At 42.5% G+C, this 22,113-nt stretch overlaps 1 protein-coding gene and 1 long non-coding RNA gene across 2 annotated transcripts in view; one reads left to right on the forward strand and one right to left on the reverse strand.

Annotated features, from left to right (window-relative positions):
* Window positions 1-411: 411 nt before the first annotated feature.
* On the reverse strand, window positions 412-5,228 carry LOC140705974 (uncharacterized). Its single transcript, XR_013543136.1, has 2 exons — window positions 5,105-5,228; window positions 412-998 (listed from the first exon to the last, which is right to left on the reverse strand). It is a non-coding gene; the product is annotated as an uncharacterized LOC140705974 (long non-coding RNA).
* Window positions 5,229-5,966: 738 nt separating this feature from the next.
* The window catches only part of NEURL1 (neuralized E3 ubiquitin protein ligase 1), a 202,977-nt gene continuing 186,830 nt past the window's right edge, over window positions 5,967-22,113 (forward strand). The window contains exon 1 of the mRNA XM_020788959.3: window positions 5,967-6,098. Coding sequence (XP_020644618.3) covers window positions 6,014-6,098 — 85 coding nt within the window. The 5' untranslated portion in view covers window positions 5,967-6,013. The remainder of the gene's footprint in view (window positions 6,099-22,113) is intronic.

A 22,113-nucleotide genomic window follows, 5' to 3' on the forward strand; every position in this document is an offset into this window, starting at 1 on the left:
CCCATGGCAGCAAAGAAGCCCTGCAAGGCATCCGGAGGTCCCCTGCCGCTGTCGCCAATGCTGGGAGCCGCGCCGCGCCGAGCAACCCCAGCCATGCTCGGACTCCTGGGACTTCAAGCATGGCTGGGATAGCCGGGAATGGTGCGGCTTCCAGCAGTGGCGGTGGTGCGGGAACCTCTGAAGGCCTTCCCCACCACCATCAGAGGCCTCTTGGATGTCCCCCCCCGCCGCCGATAGTGCCTCCGAAGCGGCACCGAAGCCCTCAGAGTCCTCCGGCAGTGTTGATGGCTGCGGCGGGGGAGCTCTGAGAGGCCTCCAGCAGCTGCGCCGAAGCCCTCCAACAGCAGCGATGGCAGTGGTGGGGGACCCCTTGAAGATATCGAAAAGGTAAGGTGGTTTTTTAAAAAAATATTTTTAATTTTATGTGTGGGTGTTTCTTGGGCGGGTTACGGATTAATTGGTTTTCAATGCATTCCTATGGGGAATGCATTTTTTACCTACGGACTTTTCGACCTACGGACTCCGCTCCAATACGGATTAATTCCGTAGGTCGAGACCCCACTGTATGTCAAAACAAGCACTTTGAATTGGGACCGGGCAGCAACTGGTAGCCAATGTAATTTAAACAGAATCGGCTTGATGAGTCCCCTACCGGCTCCACCGCTCACCAGCCGTGCAGCTCGATTCTGGACTGGCTGCAGTCGCTGGACCGTCTTCAAAGGCAGCCCCAGGTAGAGTGCATTGCAGCAATCTCCAGCAGTGCAGGGACATTCGTATTTTTATACGAATACCCCCATCTCTAATCACAACCAGTAATGTTAATGAATCACTTTAATGAGTAACAGGAAAAGTCCAACTCCACATTTCATTATCTTCCATTTGTAAACATCTTGTGCTTCACTACTGTTTTCTCCGTGTTTTTTAAAATTCCACATTCTTTCATCTTTATATGTCTTCTTCCATCACCTGCTGTCTTCTCTTTCTGCCATCTGCACTCTCTGAAAGAAGAGAATTAAGATATTACAAGATTGGAAGCAGCATTGGATCTGGTGCTATCACACATACACAAAAGTAAGGCTACCGATATTATTTTATACATCAGGAGCTGGGGAGAGCACTATTCTTTAAACACAGACTCCTTTTCTTACATACTGATAACTGTCTGACACAGCCTCATTTTAGATGCTACTTTTCATGCCTACCCTACATCCCCCAAACAAAGCTTTTCTCTGTATTTGTGTCTTTGGAAAGCCTGAACTAACCCTTTTCAGTGTATCTTGCCTTATGGTATTAAAGAGATACAAATAATGCATCTACTTTGTCCCAAGTTCAAAAGGTATGTCATACTTAGTAATATGAAGCTGTGAGGCCCAGTTAAAGAGGAAAACAGAAACAGAAAAAGGATTTTCTCCTCTGAAGGCACATACTCCTCTCCAAAGAGAAATTTTTGGATTCTTTTTTTTAAAAAAAAAAACCAAGTAAAGGTATTAAATTATGTTTGGGAGGCATTCTGGCATATTTTTAGATTGAAAATAGACTTTGAATTTATATGAAGCAAACATCTCATGTAGCATATATAATGATCTGGAAGTTGAGTCATGGCAACTGGACTTCTTTCTTATTAGGTTGAAATGTTTCACTACTCATCCAAGCAACCTCTTCAGTCAGACGAGCTAGTAGGAGACCCCTGATATATCCTCCACCTTGGTTTCACTCCCCCCTGGTTTGATTAGGCTCCTTAGATGGACAAAGGAGGGGGGGAGTGAAAATCCCACCTCTGCAATCATAACATCGCTGTTTCATTTTATTTTTAAGTAAAGTTGGTTCGGCCCCCGAACACAGTTCATATTTTTTATGTGGCCCCCTATAGAAATTAATTGCTCACCCCTGCTGTGGAGGAACATCTGAAGATAGCCCTTAAGGCCTGTGGATATCCAAAATGGGCCTTTAACAAATCAATGTCCTGACTCACGTCCATCTGGACTTGTGGAATATGCTTCTGTCTTATAAGCCGGAAACATTATTTCACTTGGATGGGCAAGGAGTCTTGGGGTCCTTGAGCAAGGTGTTTTCCAAGCCCTTCCAAGCCATCTTGACTCATCAAGTGCTGAATCCCAGAGGAGCTCTCTCACATTATACAGCATCATTTGGGAGCTGAGTCAGGGTACACCCTGCCTTATCCTGAATATGGAGCACCACTTTTCCAAGGACTGATGCTCCTCCATTTATCAATGTACTCTGGAACTCTTTGCCAAGAGAAGCTAGATTTCTGCCACCCCCACCTCTTTTGTCCTTCTGCTGGCAGACAGACACTTCTCTTCAGGCAAGCCTTTGGCAATTAAGAGGCTTAAATTATAAGATTTCAGTAGATGTCCAGTTTTATCTTATTAAAGGTAAACATGCAGTATTATTTTAATGAAGAAATTTTAAACTGTTTTAATGTAATTGCATTTAAATAATATAATGAATTTAATTCTATTGTAATGTTATTGTATTTTAATTTGTTACTTCTTAAAACCTTGGGTCCCAAATGGGGGGGGGGGAGAATGGAAAGAAAGAACGAACGAACGAACGAAAGAAAGAAAGAAAGAAAGAAAGAAAGAAGGAAAGAAAGAAAGAAAGAAAGAAAGAAAGAAGGAAAGAAAGAAAGAAAGAAAGAAAGAAAGAAAGAAAGAAAGAAAGAAAGAAAGAAAGAAAGAAAGAAAGAAAGAAAGAAAGAAAGAAAGAAAGAAAGAAAGAAAGAAAGAAAGTGGTGATCTGTTTGTGAAGAATAGGAAACAGCTCTTTGATCCATGATACCAAGCACAACAAGCAATACCCTTTTATTGAATCCTCCTTATTCTTCTTATTCTTCCAGAGCTTGAAGTTCTCAAGTCCAACCACTTCAGGTGAAAGGTGGGGCCACAGCAAAGAAGCCCCTGGCTTTTGTAGTGAGGTTTCCCTGCTGCTGCCCCTGAACATCTACTGCATTATTCCAAATAGATACATTTGGGGTTCACTCTTTTTGAAGACTGTGGCAAATGTTTTCTCCCTCCAATTGTGCACAGAGAAATATGTGTATAAACAGGGTTGGAGAATCTGCAGCCTCTGATATTGTTAGACTACTAAACTACAAATGTAGTACAAATCCCTTCCTCTTGACATTTGGTGATGCTATGTAGGGGTTTATGGGAGTTGGAAACTAACATCTGGATAGTCACAGGTTCCTTTTCCTAGCTGAAGGCAATAGGTTTATACTTTGTGTGGTCATGGTGCTCGTAATATAACAGATATACTCTTGATTTCCAGAGGTCCTAGGGGCTTTCCTCTGGCACAAACAAGCCTGTGTCATCTGGAATCATCTGCATGTGCAGCAAACACACCTGCTCTCTGCTTGTCACAGATGGTGGCCTGGGTTCCATAGGCAATGCTTGACAGGTCAGGCAGTTTTGACTAAACTGCCACATTGTACCTTCTGCTTTCTAAGGGCCCACAGTTTAAATGCCTTCTATTAGGGAAAGACAGAACGTGACATGATCTGCCCAGCTCTAGCTTGCAGCTGTGCAAAGCAGAGATCGCCCTGTAGAAAGCAGTGGGAGTTTCTTGTGCACAAAGGGTTACTGAATATCTCTTTCTATAACTGCCAGAAATAGGACAACTGTATGTGCAACAGACCTTTGTGTATGAGAGAAACAAACAGGGTTCTAGTCAATGAGAGTTACTAGTCCAAAATTTCTAAAATGATATATTCCAATAAGAAGATGTACAACTACATACACATAGCTGCAACTTTTGTTATTTGCATGTGAGTGGTTAACTGGCTGTTGTGTGATGTTGACAATTTTGTAATGTCCATTGAAATGGATAAAGAAGGCTGCTCTTGACATTTACCTCCCAGGAACAATTCTATATACTTTTCCAATTCTCATATAACCTATATAAGAAAATGAAATTACACCCATGCAAAAAGTGTTGGTGCTTTGATGTATTTAGGTTACAGTCCAGATTTTCTTCACATAAGTGGGAATGTCCCTGTAGCTTCAAATGGCTATTTGTGGAAATAATTTGTAAAGGACTGAGCATTTATTCATTGTGCTGGCACTTATTCAAACATATGATGCCTAAGCACACAGATGCCTAGGCACTTATACTCTTGCTTTCCTCTGTTGTACAGCCACAGAGAAGAAATCTTCAAACTGTCAGCCCTTACATAAATTTTAGGTGGGAACTAGTCAACAGTGACCATCCCTTGAACACACCACTGTCTCACTACTTTCTTGTCCTTTCTAGTACAAGTATGCATATGTACACCATTGGCTGCTCTCACATACATAGTATAAGTACTGTACATTATTTCTTGCCTTCTGGGAATGGTTGACAGCAGTAAAAAAGGGAGCCACAACTCTTGTTAGGAAAGCAATAACATATAGAACCTTAACCTACTGTGACTGAGAACTGGGGGTTCAAACTGGACAGCCGATATTTTAGGGCAATGCCCACTAATTCTTGGGTCTCCTGCTGGGCAAATGTATCCAAATACTTTGCAATCTTGTTCCTATAATGTAGGCAACACGGGATTCTGTAAGTATATGCACAGGAGCAGGGCTGGCCCTGCCATTAGGCAGCATGACATGCTTCTGCCAGGCAGCGGATTTGGCATGTCATGAAAGAGCAGCACATTGCTAGTTACTGCCAGCAACGAAAAGGGGTCTCTAGCTGGCTTTGGTACCATACACCTTACCAGGTGGAGGATGCTAGTTGCTGCTTTTACGTCAGGTCGGGGTAAATGTCGGGGCCTGAACCTTGCGCGCACACGCCCTGCTTCTTCCTTTGAGACCCTCCCCCCCACTCCCCGTTTCATCTCCTATAGAAATGCGCTCGTCCAGTCGCACTCGGAACGACCGAGCCCCTCCGCACTCCTTGGGCGCCCGAAGCCTCTCCGCTGTGCGCGCGGCGCACCCTCCTCCCTGCTCCTCTGCCTGAGACTGCGGGGGGCGCCCGCGCGCGCACTCTTTGCTCCGAGGCGCTCGGGAGGACGCGGGGCCTCCCCTGCAGCGGCGCCCACGCCGCCCCATCGGGAGCCCGGAGACCCCGCCAGAGCCCCGGCTGCTCCCCGGGACGCTACCTGTTGTTGGGCCCGGAGCTCCCGGAGCCGGGACGTCACCCGGGTGGAGTGAGGGGGGGCAGCCGGGAGCGGGAGGGTCGCGACCGAAACGCCGATTTGCCCCGCCTCCTGCTCCAAAGGTGGCACATCTGGCTGCCACGTGACACCCCCCCCGGGTCCCTTAAGGGACTAGTCTGAGGAGGCAGCTGTCACCATAACAACCTGCGCCGAAAACGGGGAGACCCCCCCCCCCCGAGAGGGAAGAAACGGCGGAGGTGGGCTGGGTCCTCAGGGGCGGCCTCGGCGGCGGCGGTTTTCTCCGAGGCTCCGGAGGGACCATGTTGCAGCCGCTGTGGGGAGAGGGAAGGCGGGGGCCAGAGTCGGCGCCGCATCCCGGGGAGCTCCATCCTCTGGGCGAGGTGAAGTCTCGGAGGTGAGCCAGGCAGGAGGAGCAGGCGAGGAGGGCGAGGAAGGACGGGAGACAAAGAGCCGAGGCGGAATCCCGAAGAGGAAGGTGGGCAGGGAACGGATTTGCCCCAGGGATTTTTCTCCCTGAACTCCCGCAGGGAGAAAAGCAAGACTTCCCCGCGCTCCGTCCGCGCAGCAGCTGCTCCCGGTCCCTCGCGCAGCCCCAGCAGGGCGATGTGGAGCAAGCCCGCCAAGGACAGGCACCATCTCTGAGGACGAGGAGACAAAGGGGAAGGCTGGCACCCCGGTGAGAGCCAGAGGGAAGAGGAGGAAGGTCCCGGCGAGGGAAGGGAGGACCCAACCTACTCACCACCCACCCCCGTCGTGCTTCCCTCCCTTCCCTTCCCTTCCCCTTCCCTTCCTTTCCCTTCCCCACCCCGCCTTGGCCGGCGGCACCAAGCCAGAGAGCCCTCCAGCTGTTACCACTCCTGCCCATCGAGCGGTCGGCTGCCTTTGGATGCCATGGGGAACAGCTTCTCCAGCATCCCGGCGCTGCCCAGAGGCAACGCGAGCCGGTTCCACAGGGCCCATCATCAGCATCTCAAAGGTAAGGAAAGCCACAGGCAGCCATGTGTCTTGTTTAGTTAGAGGTGTGAGACCCAAGATGACGCTCCCCCTCTGCCCATTAAAGTTTGGAGTCTTCGGGTTATTCTCCCTCAGTCATACATATACAACCTGGGCGCCTGCCTTAAGGCCTTCCCCCACCTATCCCCCTCACATTATGTTCTGAAAATAGCTGAAGCCACCTGGAATGAACCCCCAACTCCACCTCCAGAGAGGAAAGATTGCTCTTTCGCTGATTTTTAAGCACCAGACTAAGAATCCCTTTGTACCATGTAGGCTAAAGCATCGTGTCCTAAAATAACAGGCATACACCCCATCACCAAGACAAGTATACATTTTCTCTGATTTCTCTGATTAAATAGAACATGAGTTACAGTTGTATTGCATATCTGCTTGGAGGTAAGTATAACTGAAATTTTTGAATTTTACTCCTTGGAAAATATGATGATTATCAGGGTGATCGATGAGTTTATCTCTCAACTCATTTTCTTCTGTTAAGCCTGTGAATAAAGGGTTTAAAAGAAAATAAAAGACAGAGACCTGTTTAAGATGCTAGGCAATGTAAGTAGCTTCCAGTGTTTTATTTCTGAATGAGTGTGCTGCAGCTGCTGTTGTCTTGGTTACCCCAGAAATGTCAGCTTTTGGAGTGGGAAGATCCATTTTAAGGAATGACACATTTTATGTGTATGCGTGGTATACTGATCTTAGTGGCCGTAGTTCAGATCCAATTAGTATTATAATTCTTTTGAGCTCTTCTGTTTAGAAATCTTTCTTTCTGGGCAAATCACATGCACAATTCCCAGAAGATTTGGTTCCTAATCTAAAGGGATAAGGATTGAAACACCTGTGCCCATTTTGGCCTGCTGTACTCTTGAACATCTCTAAATAGAATTTGCTTCTTAACTGACAAAACAGTTAAACTAGAGTGTATTTGTTCCATGAAGTTGTCCATGGTACTAAATTGAGTTAAATCAAAGCAGTTAACCAGTTTTGGGCTCACAGAAGCAGTCTTTTATTTTAGAAAACATTTTTTTTCTTGGACCTGTGTATAGTATATATTTCATTGCACAAGGCAAGTACATTCTTCAAAGGAAGATAAAGAAGAGTGCTGTTACAGTAGCCACAACTGTGTTCTTTTCATGCATGTTGCTTCATTCAGGGGTTGTAAAATCTATACCACTGTTTAATAAAAACACTATAGAAGAACAAAGAATCACAGACTCTTGTTGGGAAATACTTCATCTAGTAATATTTTTATGGAAACTAGACCCCCCCCCCAGTTATTTCACTGAGCTCCTGCATATCCTGAGGATTGTTAGTAATAGTTTCTGTCTAGTTCTGCAGAGGATGGCCAAGAAGACATGAAATCCCAGCATGTACTGAGTCAGACAGAAATTCAGGGCAGACAAATGCTGTGTTTAAAATTAGATGTGTAAGGAGGGGGCAGCTGAACCCTACTGAGAGACCCATCATTCCCTATCAACACAAATGTGAAAGCACAGACGATGCTGCAGTAGTTGGTATTCAATTGTAAACTGCCAGGAAGGATTTATCCTAAGAACAAAGCTGTCAACTGGAAATTTTACTGGAGCAAACTTAAGCAAGATTTACAGTCTGTAAGCAGAACGGACATATCTTCATAATTTGTTGTCTGCCTACGCTGAGATACCAATGATTCAGTTTACAGTCACCTGATTTCACTTGTTTTCATATGGCATGCTAGCTTTTTGGATTCATTACTGTACGTCATTTTAACTGGGTTTGGTTGCTGTGCTGTCACTCTGGCTGACAAACAAACAAAATGGTTCTTGCATGTTCTAAATGCTATAATAATTGAAATGAAGGGTTAACTATGCTTACCCTTTTGTTGTGTTTAAAAAAACCCATATCCTGCCAAGTAACTGCCAGGGACAATATGTGCTTTTTCTATTTATTATTTTTTTAAAAGAAGATTGCCTCAGGTCTTACATTTACATGCAGAATAAACAAGCTTGATTACATTTGACAGGTTCCTGTAAAATGCTCTGGAGGCACAACAGCACAAAACTATGAATGTCACACTGTTTTGTTACATTTTGAGACATATATTTTAATTGAACATGCATCTCACTGTAGCGCTGTTCTGTAACAATCTTTCAACTTGGAAAGTGTGCAGAAACGCTCATAGCTTTGGCAGCGTCTGGATTCCTGTTAGCCTTAACAGACAGACGTCTTGCTTCCCTCTGCAGATGACCTCATAATAAATGGGTAACAGTTATTTTGGGGGTTTGCTTGTTTGTGTTTGTTTCTTTTTGTGAATGCTGAAATTCCATGTCTGCAAAAATTGTTTTTCAGAGATGGGAAATATGGTGTTGGATATTCAGATGTTGTTAGACTGTAACTCTTGTAACTCCACATGATCCTGGTTAGAGATTCTGGAATTTGCAGTACAAGAATATCTTCTAGGTGGTCCAATAACACCCCTTATATCTACTATCTATAATGGGTAGGAGGAGTGCACCATATAGCCCTTGTACAGCCTTCCAGATGGAAACATGGCATCACTTTACCCCAATGGATCTTCTTCATTTCTTGCTATTCCTGTACACTTGAAAACAAGCCCTATTGCTACTGAGTTTTCTAATAGGGAAATCCTCGGAATCTCATCAGGTTCTGATAAGCGGTTCATGAATGTCATCTAATGACTGGAGAATTTTAAGGAATGTGGAGAAACTTCACTTGTTTCTCCTCTGCACCATGGATGCTCTAGAGACATTTGCTTATCAGAACTTCACCACCCACAGCATATTGTACTCTAGGTTCTTGTGAATTAAGTTTATTCTCAATATCAGTAAGGACAAGAAGGTAACAAAATCATTAGGCCTGAATTTGTCATGTGGTCCTGTCTAATCTCTGTAAAATCTTACAGGTTAGGCTTCTTTACTGATTGCAGCATCAGCAAGGAGAAGGCTAATTTTTATGCGGCAGACTGGCTTTATGTTGCCTCTGCCTTGCCACAATGTTCTTGAGTAGGAGCTGGACCTTACTTTGCCATACTACATATTTGATGTGATGTTTCTTGCAGAGACTCTTGCAGAGTGTGGGCAGCGTACAAGTCAAATAAATAAATAAAATAAATAAATGTTTGAGCCCATATACATAATAATTTACTCTACTGCATATCTTCACTCGGCATGAGAGGCTCATAATCTGAGTGGGGGGAGTGTGTCACTTCTCTAAATTTCAGGATTAGCCACCCCCATGCAGTCTATGAGTCACTCCAAATTATGTTTCACCACTTCACAGGCAGAGGTTGTTGGTTAAGATACCTCTGTGTATTGAAAAAGCATCAATATGGGCAAAAGTCCTGAAATGCTGCTACCAGCTTGATACAGGCATCATGGTGGATATTTTTCTGAAGTTAGAAGAGGGGCAGAAGAATATTTTCAACCTTGTGCTGAGCCTTGGAGGGAATGTCTCAATTTTTATCCAACCTGGAAGAACGGCGAGGATGATACTGACATCCAAGGCCCCTGCAACTCAGGAAAACAGGAACAAGTTCCTGCAAATCTATGAGCTTGCCTCTTTGGTCAAAGTGAGCCTCAAAAGTACTCTAGAGTACTTCTAAAACTTAGCATGATGTCATAATTGAGGCTATGCCACTCCTTTTGGAGGGGCAGAGTTAATGTAAAGTGTAATTTTTCTGTCTTTAGTATGTGACCTCTCATGTCTGCTCCTCTAGATGCTGGTATGTGTGTCTTTAAAAAAAAAAAATCTCTACTGGACCCTATAATGATGAGCACAGAGAAATTAGGGAGTTAATGGAGTACACAGAGCCAAATGAATCATACATAAATACAATGTTCAGTTCTGCCTTTCTTATATTAAAGAAAACCCAAGAGAATATCACTGAAACACTGCTGTGAAGCTAACACTCCACAAAGAACTGAAGGCTTGGAAGTTTCGTAACTGAACAAGTAAGACCCACCGATTAAAAATCAGTGTCCTCTAAACAATTGCAAAGTCCCCAGTATTCCAGCAAGATCGTCTGCAACTAATGCCTGCTCAGGTCACCAAGAGTGAGCAACTTGGCCTCACGTCTGTGAACTACCATCTATATTTTCCATATGCCCCAGAAAAAGCTGGCTCTGAAGCATTATGGGAAATTAAAATAGCAGCTCCCACTTGAAACTGATCAGGACACCTGTTGCTACTTTATAAGTGTATTTGCAGCACACTGACATTGAAGGGGGGGGGTCACTAAAAGGCAAACTCACTGAAACCGGGAGCCAGCCCTGTCATTTTTCTTTAAGAAAAGCTTTTTTTCAGGCACGGGTGAACTCAGAGGGTACAAAGTAGCTTAATCCCTGTATGGGATGTATATATAGTTAGCCAATGAATGAGAATCCTTAGAGGGGATACCATCCTAGAAGGCTGAATATAGCTACCAAACCTCAAGCACCTCAGGCATGACTATGAGACATGGTGAATTACAGGAACCAGCTTCTGCTTGTCTACACAATCATATATCATATTCCAGAGATGGAAATAAACATGAGAGGGATGCAAATATAAATCTACTTAAGATATTTGACTGAGGAACTAGAGGTTAAGAGTTTGAGTCTCCACTGTGCCTCAAAGGAGAAAACCCAGCCTATGTAGCCTTAGGCAACCTCTACAGTTCCAGAGTACTCTCAGAAGAAGGGAATTGTATGCCACCTCTGAGCATTCTCTACTAGAAAACCCTGGAAATGGTCTCCACAAGTCAGAACTCACTTGACAGCACACACTTATTACTATATTTTTCTGTGTATAAGACAGTACTTTTCTCTACAATATTTTGATTAAAAATTTAGGGTCATCTTATACATGGAAGTAAGGAGTGAAGAAAATGGAGGGGGAAACCACTTTCCTCGCAAGGAAGTGCTTTCTTGTGAGGAAAGTGCTTTCCCCCTCCACTTTATTCCAAAGAAAGTGGAGGGGGGAAAGAACCTTCTCGCAAGAAAGTGGAGGGGGAAAGCAGGAGTCAAAGCGCCTTTCCCCTCCACTTTCTTGCAAAGAAAGAAATTCTGGGTTAGAAAAATGGGAGGGGGTGTCTCATATTATACACAGAAAAATATGGTATTTCTTATTATTAGAGTAAAGTACTTACCTCATACATCTTTCTTCTCTGCAAGTCCATTCTCTACTAAAAGCAATGGCTTGTATTCTTTCAGTGAAATCATCTTAATATTAATGTGAAGGAGTAGGGAAGATGGGCAATACTGATAGTTCTAGAAAGTTTGCTGACTCCCAGTGAATTGGGGATATTTATTTAAAATATTTTTACCTCACCTTTCTTTTAAAAAAAGACCTAGGGCAGCTTATATAATTAAAAGAGAATATTTAAATATTTAAACAGTAAGTGTACAAATACCAGAAAGGATTAAATGCCACACTACAACATGGTAAACAAAAACAACAGCAAAGACACATTCAAAGCAGTAAGGCACAACAATCCATTCAACAACAGCACTCAGATAGCCAGTCACTGAGAGAAACCTTGTCTTAAGAGAAATGCCTTTGCTTGCTTGTGAAAGTACAGCAAAGATAGGACCTGCCTGGGCTCTTGTGGGAGAGAGTTCCAAAGTCAGGGAGCAGAAACAGAAAAGAGCCTCTCATATCCCCATCAAATGGACCTGTAAAGGTGGCAGGGCCAAGAGAAAGGCCTCTCCCGATTATCTTAACACCCAAGCAGGCTTATAAAGGGAGATGTAGTCCTTGAGATAGCTTGGACCTAAGCCATTTAGTGCTTTATGGGCTAGAATATTTATAAATCCTGATCTGTATTAGAACAAAAATTCAAAGTGGTCTGGGAAGTGTATCTGTCAACCTACCTACTTTTGACATCTGATATAATTATGTTTAAGATAGTCAGTGTCCTGTAGTGGATAGAATGATGGACTAGGCCTGCGTTCAAATCCCCCACTCAGCAATGGAAGCTTACTGGGGTGTGGTGCTAGTAAAAACCTAAATATCTCACTTACCTTGAAATCTACTGTAAGTTGCTTCTGACCTGATGGCACATGATATAATGTAATTATGTTTATTTGTATAGTTTGGGTCTGGCAAGGGAAGGTTATATATAGAAGTAGTTAATAGGTTACTTTCCATAAGGTGTTTGTCCCAAAGAACACTTTCTACATTGAGAGAAAGCAATATCACTGCTATAGCAGAAAAGAGTTGAGTTGAATTGTGTGTTTCATTATTGAGCTCTTACAATGATTGTAAAGTTGGGATGTAATAGCTTTTAGTGCTTAACTATTATTAGCATGGCGATTTGTTCTGTGCAATTGTGCAGTTTTCTATGGAGGATATTCTTGGTGAGGTGCATCCAGTTCCTTTCAAAATTGAGAGGAACTGGATGCAAATGGTGTATCACAGAAGTATTTTGACTGGAGAAATGGGGGGTAAATCCCATGTTCGTCCTGTAGACAGTAGACCCATTGATATCAATATAACTTTAGTTTAAACTAACAAATCCCATTGATTTCAATAGATTTATTCTAGACAATTTTAATGTTAGATTTAGCTCAGGTATGTGTGTGCGTGTGTGTGTGTGTGTGTGTGCATGTGTACATGTATGCACATGATCGTGCTTTTTGGTCAGTGAATAATATTTTATGAAGCTTTTCCCCCCTAGAAAGTTATGTATTTTCAAAACTGCAGCTGTGCTTTTTCTTGGTTTGATGCAAATTCACTGTACCATTTAAAAGTTGAGGAGGTGTTTGAAAATACCCATTTTACACAGTGACAGTGGAGGCAAGAGCAACAGATCATTTGTTCATAGGGAAGTCAGAAAAGCAGAAGGAAAAAGAGCTAGGAACTCTGTGTGACTTCCAAATTCCACATATTTCTTGCAGAATAATGGGGGAGGGGGCTTTGAAGAGTACAGTACTGTGTGTAGAGAGGGAGGCTTATATTACAGCTACTACCTGTTCATGCCACAGGTGGTTTGTATTGGATAGGCTACTTGTTCTCCTCTAAAATAAATCTCCTTAAGATATTCATGCAACCCAATAGATATCCAAACCTAAAAGTAACCTATTTCAGATCACTGAAACACTTTTATTGTATGCTGTCTAGTGTTGTTGTGGAACTTAGGCCTGGGCTGGACATTCAAGCACAGATGATGACATCATCTCTCTTGCCCCAGGCCTCTCTGTTTCTTCTGACTTTAGTTGTAGTCCTCATAGCAGTTGGTGAGAGCAGCGATGGAGTCCCCCTACCCTCGTAATAGCACATTATGAGGAACTACCTCTGATAAAGTCTAAAGTACTTTGTAGCCTTGAATGAGCAAAAAAAGTGTATTGATGCAAAAAGGCAAAAACAACAATAAAACACCTTGACCCTGATGGAAAGAAAAGCTGTTAGAAATGGACTGTTGATATTCATCATTACAGCTGACTGCATGTTTGGATTTTAGATTTTTCGGGGTGGTGCTGGGATGAGCATTACAGTTCAAAATGCTAGCACTATATCACTGATGTTTAAAATTAATGAGCAAGTATTTTATTGAACATTTGTATAGCACCACCCAAACTACAAAGGAAGAAAATAGAGGCTAAAAGGCACTATATGGACATACCGCACTTAAACTGTAAGCAAAAACAGTATGTGAGAATTTTTAACATCTTTACTGTTTACCTTAAGGAGAAAGATAAAGTGGGAGCCTTAATGTTTCCTTGCTTCACGTTGTGTGTTAAATTGTTATCAACACAGTAATTATAAAGCCAAAAATATTCAAATGATAAACTTGTCTTTTGGACAAGTGCTTTGCTTTTTGGCATTTTGTTATTGAAGCAACTTCTACCAGGATGTTTGTGTGAACACTTCCTGGCCCATCCACAAGTCACCCTTGGCTGTGATGCTATCAATTGTCTAATCACCAGAAGCTAGGAATGCCAACAATTTACTAAACAAATGTTAAAGCATACACATGTATATTTAATGACATACTGTACGTTATATGTGAATATGTATTTGTATAGGTATATACTGTATATGCAAAATAGTTTTCTTATCTCAGCCTTTTGAATTAGAAGAGTGGTGTTCTTTGGGCATATTGGATAATATGAAAAGATATATGGTCCAGCCTGATTAGCTAAGCTTCCTCTGAGTCTGAGAGGCTGAAAATCTGAAAGCGTTAAAATTATATAACCACAGGGGTCCCCCCTCCCAAGAGTATGTCAAGAATTCTGATTGGATGATGTGCTTTTATGTCTTAGGTGGAAATACAAATAGCAAAAATGAAGGGAACACGGATAACTCTCTGCCAGTCTCTTGTATGGCTTGCATTACCTACCAAACAAAGTGTCACTGGAATGGCAACCATCTCTGCCCTTTGAGAATCTAAAGGAAAAAGTCTATTCATTCCATCACTGAAGGAGTCAAATAAGATACTCTCGGGCAGCACATAAAAAATTTAGAAGCAGCTTAAAACAGGCCCAGGAAAGTGGACTTCCAGAGCAGCTGCTGGGAAATTTGGGGATTCCCTCCCCCACCCTTATACTCCCTTCTTTTTTTGTTCGTCAGAAGCACCACAGTAAAACTGATAAATACATCAGATAGTTTTTGCTCAATAGGGAAAATTAACATCAAGTCCTCTATAGTACATATTGAAGGGTATAAAATACACTGACACAGGTGTGAAGCTGCCTCTTCTTGCAAAGGACTACACTGATGCAAACCCCCCCCCCCCCCATTTTCTTAGGTTATCTTTGGTTGAGCCAATTCCATTCTGTAGCCTATTAAGTATTTCCAGATAACCCAATTCTCTATTTGACCAGGAGTTAGACTAGTCTTCTTTCTTTCCACGCTCTCTCTGGTGTTCCTTCATAGATGATCTGAAAAAGCTTTTGCTTAATTTTAATCTGGGAGGTGAAGTATGGTAGGTCGGTCAAAGAGTAGATGTACATTTTGTGTAGATACTTTGAATCTTTCATTATTAGCTGCTGTTACCTCTCTCTATGTTCCATTGGGTGCAGTGCTTGCTAAGTGATTGATTTTAGCTTGGCTTCAGGCATCCAGTAATTATTCTACAGCTTTCATTGTGTGTTAAATCTGCCTGTTTTGCATGGGCTACAGTATACCATATCAGGCTACCATATTTATTTGCAGAGTAACATAAGGCTTTAATTCTTAGAGTTCATGACAGTATGCCCCAAATACCGCTACCGCCAAGACTTCTAATAGAAAGACATCACCTGCATAGGACTTGTCCTTGATAATTAATCCTCTATTTTGTTGCTTTGTCTAAGCAAATATGTGTGCCTGTAGCCTTTCTATACAACTCTACAATAAATGTACACAGTCCTTATAACTTCACCTTTTTCATCCAGGAATATTAATGGTAGAAAAAGTGTCTGCTCCGAATATCAACATGGGCTTATATGTGTCTCATAATGCAAATAATGGCTACAGTATCCTGAATATGGAAAGAGACAGAATGGTTTTCTATAGGCAAAGGTCTCAGACAAGGGTGCATTTTATCTGCTCAATCTGAACACAGAACATATCATACAGAAACCCAGAGTAGACTCAGATGAAGGAATGAAAATTGGTAGAAGACACACCAGTAATTTAAGATATTCAGATATCATTCTCCTGGCAGAAACCAGCAAACAACTTTTAGTGAAAGAGGAAAGTGTAGCTGCAGAACTGCAGTTGAAGATGAGGACAAAAATTGTGGCTATAGAAGAACTACACAACTTTAATGTTGATAATGAAGAGATTGAAATAAAATATTTTGCATACTTGGGTTCAATTATCAGTCCAAATGAAGACTGCAGCTAAGAAATCAGAAGACTGAGACTCAGAAGAGCAGCAATGAAGAAATTAGAAAAGATCATTACAGAAAGTTTAAGAATGTGTCACTGGAGACTAGAGATGGGGATATTTGTATTCGTATATGTATACAAATACCCCAGCAGAGGTGGACATAATGAGGGAGGCCCTATCATTGCTGTCTCACAACTCCCACTCTCCATTAGGACCAATCATGTTTTAATTATTTTCTGCCCAACAATTTTCTACTATTCCTATCCAGGTGATGTTTCTGCACTGTTGTTATTGTTATGTGCCATCAATTTGAACACTTTTGCCTCCAGAGACAGTATAGGTTTGATTTGCTCTAGAACTCACATGTCTGTCTTTCTGGCAGTCTGGCCCCCAGGGGGCTGCACCATCCACTTACCCATCCATTGCTGCCATGGGCTCTGCGCTCCCTCCAGTTGCTCTGGAGCTCATGGTTGACTAGCTACTCCTGGCAGAAGGAGGGAAGACGAGCCTCCCTGTCAGGCTGACGAGTGGCTAGACCCTCATTATGTCCATCTTTGTGGGGGTATTTGTACAGTATATGAATACCCCCATCTCTACTGGAGACCAAGATCAATATCAGTCATACTATTGTATTCCCAATCATTATGTACAGGTGTGAAAGCTGGACAGGAAAAAAATTATTCAACTGAAATAAAATGCTAGAGGAGAGCTTTGTGGATATCTTGGATTGCCAGAAAGACAGACATGTGGGTTCTAGAGCAAATCAAACCTGAACTGTCTCTGGAGCCAAAAATGTTCAAATTGATGGCACATAGTAACAACAACAATGCAGAAACATCACCTGGATAGGAGTAGTAGAAAATTGTTGGGTCAAAAACAATTAAAACATGATTAGTCCTAATGGAGAGTGGCAGTTGTGAGACAGCAGTGATAGGGCCTCTATAATGATCAGAAGGAATCATGAACATGGAGAGCCTAGCAAATGTTACTGGTGTGATGGAGGGAATCCATCTGGACTTATTTTCAGACTACTTTTGGTTATTCTGGGGCATCTCTCTATATATGCTTGTAATAAAGTGTTAAAAGACCTACTACAAACACTCTTAAAATACACTGCTTTTAAAAAAATATTAATTGGAATACATATCTCCAAATGCAAATACCAAATGGCATGTATCTGAGCTTGCAGTTCTTTCTCTTGGACCCTTGTGCCTCCTAAGCCATTCATTATACACTAGTCCACCAGACTGTGATGTGATAGCCTCAATGTCATTTAGGGAGAAAAAACTGGACTTCTCCATGTATATTTATGAAAATCTCCAATGTGGGGAGAATTAAAGATAGCAATCATGCTGAAGTCAGCCTTGTATTAAATTGGAAGTTGTTGACGGAAATGAATATCCTCCTTTCAGCTGTTTTTTAAAATCTGTGTTGATAAGACTAAATGAAAAAGGAGGAGGGGAGAAGTCTTGAGAAAGGCTGGTGAATTAGACTGTGGTCCTATAAATGTTGCACTCAGCATAGACTGATGTTTTGAAAGGGGGTCTTTTGAAAATGTAGTGCCAATATTAATTCAAGGATTATTCTTGTTAAATTATAATATGGGTAGCACTCCCCTCACCTAGATCAATCTGATGTGGATAGTTTTCTTGTCTGAGAATTTTCTTACCTCAGAGTTTCTCACAAATATTTTTCATGAGGAGGCATTGGTGCTTATTCCCCTCATTTAATCTTAGCAGATGTGTATAGATCTCATCTGTAGTGCTCCATGTGTGCAGTGAGCTTTAACTTGATTGTCCTTACTATTACAAATAGTTTCCAGATCAAGCTTTTGAAATAGAGTTACTCCCATTGAATAAGTGACTGAGTATGGGCTGCATCTCTGGTGTTCAGTGTGCAAACACAACACTCTTATCCATCAGATTATATTGGTTCTTTATTGTGGGCTTTAAATATCACACTCAGTCTGAAATAGCTCAGTGGTTTAGGTATCTGGCTGTGAAGCCAGAGGCTGTGAGTTCAATTCCTCACTGTGTCTTTGTGAGCTTCCCCTGTGGCCCCCTCCATGACAACACCAAGTGTTACTTCAAACTGAAATGTTTTTTTAACAGAAGGCAACTTGAGTAAGCCCAGTTAAGGGGTCCTGGCTAAACAATGCCTAGACCAGACTCTTATAGGTTTTATGCTCCTGTCCTGGCCATTCCCCATAACCTTCTGTCAGCTTGCACTACTGTGTGGAACGGAGTCCTTTCTTTTCTGTAAGTTTCAACAACACTCACAAGTGGGCAAGGTATAGGATACCACAACAAAGGTGTTGGATCGAAGCAGTCACTTGCCCCTGCCAGTGGGTGGCATGGGCCCTGTCACCACTCTGAATGTGGGAAGTCCCAACTGATCCTTCTGGTCTGTATGCCTAGTAAAAGGACAGGCAAACATAGCTGGCTCTGTCTGGTGTGTTGAATATTAAGAACAAGAGTACAGAGCAGGAAGCTTTGCTTGTCGGAGGGCCAGCTCACTCTCAGGTTGATCCTGGGTGAGGAGCATACTCCTGGCCTCATCGGTGGCAGTGGCATGTCCAGTGCTGATTCTTGGCTTGGTCTCACTGCTTTCAAGGGAGACTTGCTCATTCTCAGTTCCTGAGCCTCACACACCTCCCAGTCAACATCATCTGCCCAAAAGTTCTCCTCCTTGATTGCCTATCTGCCCGATGAGAGGAGTCTTTGGTGGCCCCACAGTCTCCTTGACTGAACTCAATTATCCCTTCCAGCTCTACAGTTCTAAAGGATGGTAATGATGGCCTTTCCTCTTGTTACATATATGCATGGTCATCTAGAGCCTCTACCCTGAAAAGTCTGCTTTTCCATTTTCAAAAACTTCTGTCAATTTGGCATAGACAAATGGGGGGGGGGGCTGGGGTAAGGCTCTTGGGCTTCATAGAAGTTAATAAAATTTCTCAGTTATGGTATTGAGAAAACTGTCAATGACAAAAAAAAAAGAATCTATAAGGAATGGGTCTTAAGAATATACAAATCAAGCTTTCATTGGGCCACCTAACCCATTATTGTTGATTCCAATTGTGAACTTTTTCAGCTCAAAGGCAGGGGAACATCTTACAGCTAATCTTTCACAGGTCACATCTGAGGAATAGTTGTGGCTGAAGCACAAGTGGATGAGTCTATGTGCCTAATTTAAAAGGCAAGAGGGTGTAGGAGAAATAAGCATTGAAACTGTCACTGCACTTTCATGTTGCCATCTCTGGAAAAGCCTGTCTGAAAAGCCATGTCTATTGTTTGAAGTTCCCCAGTGTAGGGGCCAGGCAGATTTTAGGTGGGAAATTGTTCCAGAGATGGGAGGCAACTTCTAAGAAGGTCTGGTTTCTAGTCTTCTCTTTCCAGGCTTCTCTCAGGGTCAATAATCTCAACCGCCTCACTTGGGAAGATCAAGTAGGTCAGGCAGATCTCACTGGGAGGAAGCATTCTTTCAGGTATCAAACCATTTAGGACTTGGTATGTCAAAGTCATCACCTTGAAGCTGGCACAGAAATGAACAATGTGGCATTTAGCAGCAGCATTTTCAACCCAGGAGGCCTGTCACCAAGCTATCCAAGGTATTTAAGTTTGGGGACAACTTAGATCTGAGTGAAATCAGTGCAACAAATTAATAATGACTTAACTTCCACTGATTTCAATGGGAACTATGTGCAATTAAATTAGCCTGCATTGATTCTACATCGTTCAAAGAGCAACCAGTTAATCCAGTTAATTTCTGTGTCTGAATTCTGAGTATCAAACCCAAAACTAAGAGGTGGACAGCAGATGCAGACACTGTTTTATTGTGTGCATGAAGTCATCTTACATTCTGATTCACCCTCACAGTTACCAAGGTCATCTCTCCAACCCTCTCACTGTGGCAGAGAAGAAGTAAGCATATATCGGTGGTTGCCTCTACTCCTCCACTTGCTGTCATTTCTGCCCTGCTTCTCTATAATAAGTAACTCAGCAGTGAGAAGAAGAGATCGGTCATGACAGACTCGTTCTCTCACTGTCTTCTGCAGCATGGTGGAGGAAGGGTAAGCAAGCAGTGGGGAGGAAGACTTACTGCATATTTATCCACCTGTTGTCACCTCATGATGTTCTGCCACCCAAAGGAAGCAGGAAATGGTGCCTCACAAACCATTGGCAGCTTTAATCAAAGTGGGGGGAAGATATCTATTTCCCTCTCTTTAAATCATGGATCACTAGTGCCATTCATCCAAGTGAAGATGACTAATAACTGAAGGTCAAGGGATTTCTTTTGAATGAAAGGCAGACGATCCCATAAATGACTTTCCTGTTCCATGTCAGTAAAAGTACAATAATTATTAATTAACGACCTGCTGCCCTTTTATAACATCTAAAATCAGGTGCTTCATTCCAGTGGATGGTCGTGTTGTCCCTGAGCCCATCCTTTCTTTGTTACATGCCATGGGAATGATAGGTGTAGGTATAAACTAACATTTTAAGAAGAGCCACAAGGGGTGTCTTTCTAAACAAAGAGTTGGAATGGGTTTTATGGGCTGAATCCATAGCAGTAGTTGGGCATAGTTGAGTATGCAGAAAGTCCCAACTTCAACCTGTCATGTATCACTCATAAAAAAGGATTAGATAGGAAATACCGTGAACATCTCCACTGAGGCTTGTATTCTATCATGAATGTTAAAAAGCAATAAAATCTATTGATAGAAAGCAGTTTCCTCATTGTGGAACATAGCTATTCATCATGTCAAAGAGGAGTTTCTGCCTTTGGGAAAGTTTCAGGACTGTGTATTTGTAGTAAATACAAAGGTCTTCTGATAAATTGTGAGGAACTAGATGATTGTACTTTAAATATGTTGGGATATTTTGAGTGCAGAACAGAATGTGCTATATTTTTAAATGAAAGGTATATTGCATCTCATATGTGTGAGACAGGCTTGAAAGAAGGAACAAGGATGGGAGGGAATTTAACCTCTCAGGGACTTTGGACCATTATTTCAGGTTTTCTGGCAGCCATTAAAAAGATTAAATTTTCCTTTTATTCCAGTATGCTCCAAGCTTTTGCCAGCATGCATTGTTCTCATGTGATAAGACTGGCATTTGGGGCTTCATTTATAATCCTCATTCAGGGTTGGTTGCAGTGTGGTATGTCCAGATAGTAGTACATGTACATAATTGATTTTACAATCCTAGTTTAAGGTGCTAGGAGTCCACATGTTCCTGACGTTTTCCATGACTGCCTGAAACAAGCCATGACTGAGTGGAGGCAGGAGGTAGAGATGCTAGGATGTATGGATGAGATGTATGTGTGTTTGTCCTAGAATATGAGTTACTATACTTATTGTCCTTTCCTGCAAAGCTTTTGTATCCTTGGCTTCTCTTGCATTTAGGAGTCCTGTGGGTTAAAGAAAAATATTTCTGGGCCAAATTTTTTAAATTGTGCTACATTTTGTTCCTGTGTGCATCCTTTGGTGGAACAACAAGTGTGGCTGGTCTGTCCTATTCAAAATCTACACTAACAAACAACATTCAGAATTGTCCTATATCTTCTCTGTATGTACTGTATGAGCATGACCTCCTCACACCAAGAGGTGGCGGTGGTGGGTGTCCTCTCTTCTTTATGAGTATCCATAGGCTCCAGACTGGAAGGTTGAGGAGAATCCAACTTTATTGGGAGGGAGGCACGGTTTACACTCCTGGTTTCATCACTGGCATCCTGCTCCTGCCCTCAAGTCCTGCCTTCAAGAAGCCAGGTTTTCTGCACTGACTACCCTGCAAGCATAGTCTCATTACAACTCCCAGTTGACTTGGCTGGGGCTGATTAGAATAGGAAGCATGGAGCTGCCGAAAGTCCTTGTCCTAATCACTCACTCTTTGTTCCTTTTTCAAGGAGGCCTTATACCACCCTCCAGATGGTCATCTACTTGCTGGGTTGCTACCTCTGGCACCTCTTCTGTGTGGGCATTGGAGCTGGGGTGGGTGATGGCAATCACTTGTTGGCAGTCAAGGTGCCTCAGCCAGGATCTTCTGTTCCAAGGGGTGGCATGAATTCTTGTTGTCTTCTTAGACACTTACAGTTGTACATAATCAATAACAATCCATGGATCCTTTTTCAGAATATACTCAAAGAGCTCCTCCATGGAGTAGGAAGGCGCAGGATCCTCCTCCATGTGGACCCAGTACTCT

Source organism: Pogona vitticeps, chromosome 3 (genome assembly GCF_051106095.1).
Source record: "Pogona vitticeps strain Pit_001003342236 chromosome 3, PviZW2.1, whole genome shotgun sequence".
In the NCBI taxonomy this organism is placed as follows: Eukaryota; Metazoa; Chordata; class Lepidosauria; order Squamata; family Agamidae; genus Pogona; species Pogona vitticeps.